This window comes from Pediculus humanus, genomic scaffold (assembly GCF_000006295.1).
Source record: "Pediculus humanus corporis 1103172108279 genomic scaffold, whole genome shotgun sequence".
Taxonomy (NCBI): Eukaryota; Metazoa; Arthropoda; class Insecta; order Psocodea; family Pediculidae; genus Pediculus; species Pediculus humanus.
In genome coordinates, this window is record NW_002987848.1 from 704,390 (window position 1) to 711,889 (window position 7,500).

Below are 7,500 nucleotides of genomic sequence, written 5' to 3' on the forward strand. Positions count from 1 at the left end.
GAAAATAATGATTTTTTTAATTTTTGCCATTATCAGCGTACTTTTATGCAAACTAAATAGTAAAGGTAATTCGATTATCATTTTGCATACGCGGCGTGTATACATATAAAATACCAAAACGACCGGTATCAAATTAATCATTTATCGACTGCCAGCCAATCAGTCAGTCACTCAGTCAGTCAGTCAATCGATAAACATAAAATTTTTTTTTAATTATCGCATATAAGACACATTCGACGGTTAATGTACCAATAACAACAAAAACTAACAATCAATCACGTTTTTTTAACCTTGCACCATTTCAAAAAAAAGTCATTTTTTTCCCCCGTATTTAAAAAAAAAAAAAAACGAGGAGGAAGTGGGAAAAAAAATAGTAATAATAATAATAACAGTAATAGTAGTAGTGAAGGAAAAAAAAAAAAAAAAAAAAAAAGTGGAACACTCGAATTTTCACAATCGATACACGATTGCTGGTTAAAAGAGGCGTCGCCACAATCTAAACTACGTTTTCCCTTTTTTTTCCTTTTTTTTCCTTTCTTTCCTTTTTTTTCCTTTTTTTTTTGCTTTCATCCCTCGAAAACCTCTCGAGCTCATTCGCTCACTCATTCACTCATTCATTCACTCAACGATTCAAATCTAATAATCTTTTAATTTCGAATCCTTCTACGAACAAACAAACAAACAAAAAAATTAAAAATCATAATAATAATAATAATAATAATAATAATTTCATGCCCGATTGTTTTGTTTTCTGTTTTTACTCCTAATTACCCTCTATTTCGTTCGATAATTAAAATTTAATTTAAACGACTCGTCGTCATCGTCATCGTCGTCGTCGACGTCGACAACAATATACGCAGCACCAAACTGACAATTTTAATTCGGAAAAACAATTTATGATTTGTTCGATTCGCAATCATAACTCGAGACCAATGTCTCCCACATTCACATAGGAGAAAGAGAGAGAGAGAGAGAGAGAGAGAGAGAGAGAGAAACATAAATCCAATATAAATAAATTGAGAGATTTTACCCAAATCAATAACACACATATATACATTTCAAATAGGAGGAAAACGTTCTCGAAAAAGGTTTAAAAAATCCTAACGCATAAAACGGTACAAAAGCCTAACACGTAATTTATTTATCATTATTATTATTTTTCGTACACGCACACGCACACTCTCACACACACACACACACATCCAAGCTTCGAAATGATTCTTTTTTTTTTTTTTTTTTTTCTTTTACCTTGATTTTCAATCAGTGAACTGTATATTTCTCAAGTGTTTATAATAAAGTTAAATAATAATAATAATAATAATAATACTTTTTTACTTTTTAAACCTACTGATAACCTTAAAAAGTCCTTGATTCAACCGTTGCTTTGTTAAAAACCTTTACACATATTTAAATATATGTAATTTTTATCACGATGTGTGTGTGTGTGTGTGTGTGTGTGTGCTTTGTTACTCTCTGTCTACTTTTTTTATTTATTTTTAAACAAGAAAAAAATGGCTTTTAAAAAATATAAATATATGAGATCGATACAACGACGATACATATTTTTTTTTGAAAGGAGAACGTGAGAGACAGAGAGAGAGAGAGAGAGAGGGGGGGGGAGAGAAAAAGCATTTTAAAAATAATTTTTTTGGACAACGTCGTCGACGATGATGGAAAATTTTACCCATCCATATACCACTACTATTTAGTCGTTAATTTAAAAAAAAAAACTTTTTTTGGTTTTTTTTTTTTTTAAACTTTTCAAAGTTTTTATTAAAAACATAAGAGGAGGCGTTTTTTTAGCATACCTGTTTTTTTTTTTAAAAAAAATATCTGATTAGTTTTTTAAACCCCGTACGTAAGTAACCGCCATTAAAATTTCATGGTTTTAGGTATGGTAATTCAACCAGAGTGGCGTGAGTCACGGGCACAAATGGTCCCAACAACCTAGATTTGTAACATTAACAACTAACGTAATTCTAGTTAACCTACTCACCGCCCTTGCAAATAATAATAATAATAATAATGATAATACCGCCTACTGAATTTCTCTCAAAACCGATGAAAATTCTATTTACTCTTACCTGAAAGAAAATAGACATTAAAAAATTAATATATTAATAATAATAATAATAATAATAATAATAATAATAATAATAATAATAATAATAATAATAATAATAATAATAATATTAATGAACATTTTTGGTTCTACGATTTTCGTTGTTACCGTGTAGTAGAGTAACACGTTCAACAACAAAAAAAAAAGGGGGGGGGTATTATATCGTGTACTCGGGGAACGACCCACGATAAAACAATTTTTTTGTTGTTGTTGTTGTTGTTGTTTTAGTACCTTAAAGAAATAATTAATTTAATAAAAATAAAAAAAATAAAAATTTAATAACATCCAAGCACACACACACACACGCCTGTACTTTTTACAGTCCGACATTTTACGTAAAAAAAACTGCAAGAAATGTTTGTTTGAAAATAAAATTTACTCGTTTTTATTATTATTATTATTATTAACAACAACAACAACAACATACTTTCGAAAAGAAAAAAAAAAATTACGTAACGTATTTTACAAAAATTCGAGACAACAACAAAAAACGGTTTTACCCAAAAATAAAAATTAAAAAATTGATTATTAACAAACGCTTATCCTCCTCCTATCCTCCTTCTCCTTCTCCTCCTTTAAATAAAATTTTAAATTTAGCAACAATAAAAGTTTTCTTTTTGTTTTGTGTTTTTTTTTTTTTTTTTTTTTTTTTTTTTTTTTTGTTAGTATTGACGTTTTACCTACATAATAAACCTCCAGCGAATGAACTATAAATAATTAAAAGGGAGATGTGAAAGGGGGGAAGGGGAAGGGAAAGGGGGAGCGGGCTGGAAGAGGAAAACGTGCACGCAAATGTTTTATTTAAAAAAATAATAATGAAGAAAAGAAAAAGAAAAAGAAAGAAGGAGAGAGAGATAGAGAGAGAGAGAGAGAGAGAGAGAGAGAGTGAAAGAGAGAGAGAGAGAGAGAAACTGGCTTCATTAATGTTGTATAATCAGTATACGCGAGATACCTTGCGCAAAAAATATATATGCGTATATAATACGACGAAATCGATTAAATTCGGTTAACTGACATTTCGACGTCTCCCCCCCCCTTTTTAAATAATTCAAATATAAATAAATTAACTCCCCAAAAAAAACCTGATTTCTCGTTTTTTCCACTCTCTTAATCGCCAATATTTTAAGTGGCACACACACACACACACACACACTCGGAGATTAGTTATTGGTAAACAAATTTAAATATTTTCAATCAATTTTTTTTAGGTAAACACATTCAATATATCAAAATTTTTATTAAAAAAAAAAAAAAAAAAAAAAAAAAAAGAGCATCGTAACATTTTTCCTTTTCGAGGGGGAAGAAGGGGAAGGAGAGAGAGAAAGGAGGAAATTTGCGGCAAAAGCAGCGAGGTATAAAATTTCATTTTTAAATTTCAATCAATCAATCAATCAATCAGTCAATCAATCAATTTGAAAATTCGATAAATTCATTCGGGGTTACCTACCTTACCCTTGTAATACATTATTAATACGACATTCGGGGGGGGGGGGGGTAACAGAAAATTAAATTTTTTAATAATAATAATAATAATAATAATAATATATATAAAAATAATAAATAAATTTAAAAAAAAAAAGAAAGAAAGAAAATGTGTGTGTGAGAGAGAGAGAGAGAGAGAGAGAGAGATAGGGGGAGAGATAGGGGGGAAAAAAACTTTCTTTGCAATATTATTAAAATTTCTAATTGCTCCAAGTTATTATTATTATTTCCCTTTCTAATTAATTTTTTTCCTTCTTTTTTTTTTTTAAAGCAAAGCATTCACAACGTTTCATAGAGTAATAAAACTTATTTACTTAAAATAAATAAATAAAATAACGATTACGTATGAGTATAGATTAAACAAACTAACGAAGGTGTATTTAAAATTTGACATTTGCACTTTTAAAAAAATTTTTTTTTTTTTTTTTTTTTTTTTTGTTAAGAAATGCAAATGGAAACTATGATGATAATTTTTAAAATTTCCCATCGTCAAATAATCATTAAAATAAATAATATATACGAACGAACGAACGAACGAAATGCCACGTGATACATTTAAAATTACCAAAAAAAAAAAAAAAAATGTGAGGTAGGAGGCACGAATTTTTTAAAAATAGAAAATTGGGGGGGAGAGGCGGAACCAACACAATCTCTCACGAACCTCAAAATCTTGCAATGCATTAAAACCCGTAGTCAATTTTTCCGTTTTTCCTAAATGAATTTTCACGTGATTTCCTCTGCTCGAGTAGTAGTGGAAAATTTTACTTTTAAGACGTCACACACAATCGTTTTATTATTTTTTCCTACCTGAACGTTAGTCACATTCTTGCGATAAGTCGGCCTGTTGTTGCTGCTGTTGTTGTTGTTGTTGTTGTTTCCCCTTCCAGGACCCTTGTTGGCAATGTTAAGAGGTTCCCGTTTGAATTTGGCCGAAACTCTCGTCCAGGGTTTTTTAAACGTTTCCAATGCATCCCGATTATCATCCGACGTTGCTCTCAAAAATCTATCTTTTCTCACTTTCGGCGTGTCTTTCGTTCCCGGACCCACGCTGTGCCTGATATCACCGTTCCTTTGAAAATTTTCCTTTTTTGCAGCATTTTCCCCCGAATTCACCGACAGAGTTCTTTTGGGGATTTTAGACGGCGTCGAATTTTTCCTCAATTCCACACCGTTTTGTTCCGCGTCCGTTTTCAATATGATTTCCGAATTGTGTTTGTTTCCCTCGTTGACCTCACTTCTCCCCAAAATGTATTTATCGCTCGCGTTGTTGTTCCTTCCGTTAAATTCTTCCACCATCGTTTTACTACGAAATGGATTTTTCTCATCGAATTCTTCCTCTTCTTCCATTTTGACTACTTTACTTTCGTAAAATGGATTTTTATTCTCATCGTAATCATTTCCATCTTCTTCGAAGGGGTTTGTACTTCTTTCAATTTTTATTTTTAAATTATTATAACATTTTGCTATGTTTTCTAATTCCTTGAGTTGAGAATTCAAATCGAAATCTTTTTCGTTGACGGCACTACTACCACCACCACCCAAACCATCTTCCATTATTTGCAATTTTGCATTCATTTCTTTACCGTCATTTTTATCGACGATTTTTTTCGGCGTGTCACGAAAAGAACTTTCGGACGGTTGCCTCACGTTTTCGGAGGGTTTTAAAGAACCATTATTATTATTATTATTATTATTATTATTATTCGGGGGCAACGGTGCCCTTCGCTTTACATGTTTCGACGTACGACTCGCGTTGTTATTATCCCCGAAAATTGATTTTAAATTGACGTATTCAGGTTTGTTCGAAGCACTAAAACTCATTTTTAATAAAATATATTACCAGCAGAAGAAACCAAAAAATGTCAAAATTAAATTTTAATAAACAAACAAGATTTTAATCCTTTTCGTTAATACACTAACGTTAATAATTTGAAAAAAATGGCGCATCTTCTTCAATTTTCCATTTAAATATTCTAAAATAATGGAAAAAAAAAAAAAAAAAAAAAAAAAACTAATGAATTTTTTTTTTTTTTTTTTTAAGGCAACAAGTCTAATAGCACAAAGCATTCAAACGGCACATTTTTTTTAAATTTAAAAAATATTAATAATAATAATAATAAATACGTTTAAAAGCTTTTTTTTTTTTTTTAACTAATAAAATAAATTTTATTATCGAAAAACAATTTATTATATATATATATATATACGATGGATTCGTTTTAAAAGCAGCAAATACGCAACAAAACATATAAAATGATAATAATGATAATAATAATAATAATCACCAATGAAAAAAAAACCGTTATTACTTTTTTAACTCGACAATATTTTAATAACAAAATATAAAAAAAAAAAAATCCATCGTACAAAAACCCAACACAAAACATATGTGTGACGACGACCCGTTAATTTTTTTTTCTTTCTTTTTTATTTTTCTTTTCTTTCCTTCAAACAAACAAACTTATGCACAAATATATTTAATAAAATAAAATAAAATAAAATAAAATAAAAAATTGAAAAACACGAAAACAAAACAAAACAAAACAAAAACCCGTACAAACTCCAAATCACAAAAAATTTCACTTTCAATCAAACCCGACCATTATTATTTATTTGAGAGTTTAAAATGACTGCGAAGAAATGAAATGGTTCACTACTACCATATTCAGATAACGGCAAGATTAGTCACAGCCATGTACACTTGCCTACGCAAACAATAAAAAAAAGTTTTCCAAGAGAATAATAATGATTCTTAGAGCATGTGATTAACGAATGACAGTATAGGTTTTCTTATTGCTTTTATAAACAGGTCAACACTTGTGCGATGTGGCGGTTCTAAAAGATATGATATCATTTATAACGATAAGAAAACACCAAAGTGTTAAAATATTATTTATATATATTATAGCGGTGAAAACATGATTTTTATTTATTTTCCTTTTTATTAAATCAAAAACTATCCTTTTTCCTCCATTCCTTAATTTCCTCTTTTCCTTACGAAATGTTTTGAAACAAAACGTGAACGTTTAGAAACAATGTTTCGCAAAAAAAAAAAAAAACACGGTTATAATGTTAATTTTAAAAAAAATTGACTTCATAATTCGAATCGTCTTGTTTTTTTTTCTTTTCCTCTTTTTTTTTAAATGCTAATTCGAGATGTGATAAAGATTATTATTAAACAAACATGGTTGAAAATAATTTAAAAATTTTTTAAAAGGTTCCACACACACACACACAACAACAACACGACGCGAACAAATTATTTTAATTTTTATGTAAACAAATTCCGCGCATTTAATAATAATAATAATAATAAAACAATATAAAAGTAATGATTGTGATACACAAATACGCACACGCACACAAACACAAAAGCAAACAGAATATTTATGCTGCAACGACAACAACAACAACAACAACAACAACAACAAACTTTCGAAACCAAAATAATAATAATAATAATAATAGTAAATACATAATACACACGAATATATTCATCTATCAGGTCTTATCTTTGTTCGTTGTTAACAAGAAAATTATCACCAACCACTAAAACCAATGCAAAAAATAATAATAATAATAATAATAATGTTATTAAATAAGAATCAAGATATCGCATGCGAAACTTTTTAATGACAATTCAAACAAACTGATAAAGCCAAAAAAAAAAAAAAAAAAATCCCCTTTTTCGAATGTGTAAGTATGTGCGTGCGTGCGTGCGTGCGTGTGCGTGTGAGTGTATGAGGATGCAAATGGGTAAAGAATAACGGTTCTTTTTTCTACAAAACTACTTTTGTGTGGGTAGTATTATAACGACGAAATCGAAAATAAAATTTAAATCTACTACCACTACTACTACCCGTGACTCTTCTGCTGCTGCTTCACGCATTTGATCC

The 7,500-nt window shown here is 29.4% G+C and overlaps 1 protein-coding gene across 1 annotated transcript; it reads right to left on the minus strand.

Moving 5' to 3' along the window:
* Positions 1 to 1,880: 1,880 nt before the first annotated feature.
* Phum_PHUM509240 (uncharacterized protein) lies at positions 1,881 to 5,425 on the minus strand (the record flags this gene model as incomplete). Its single annotated transcript, XM_002430992.1, has 7 exons — positions 1,881 to 1,947; positions 1,993 to 2,000; positions 2,079 to 2,084; positions 2,309 to 2,353; positions 2,660 to 2,695; positions 3,971 to 4,003; positions 4,412 to 5,425. The coding sequence occupies 7 exons, from the start codon at positions 5,423 to 5,425 to the stop codon at positions 1,881 to 1,883; spliced, it is 1,209 nt and encodes a 402-aa protein (XP_002431037.1).
* Between the last annotated feature and the right edge of the window lie 2,075 nt (positions 5,426 to 7,500).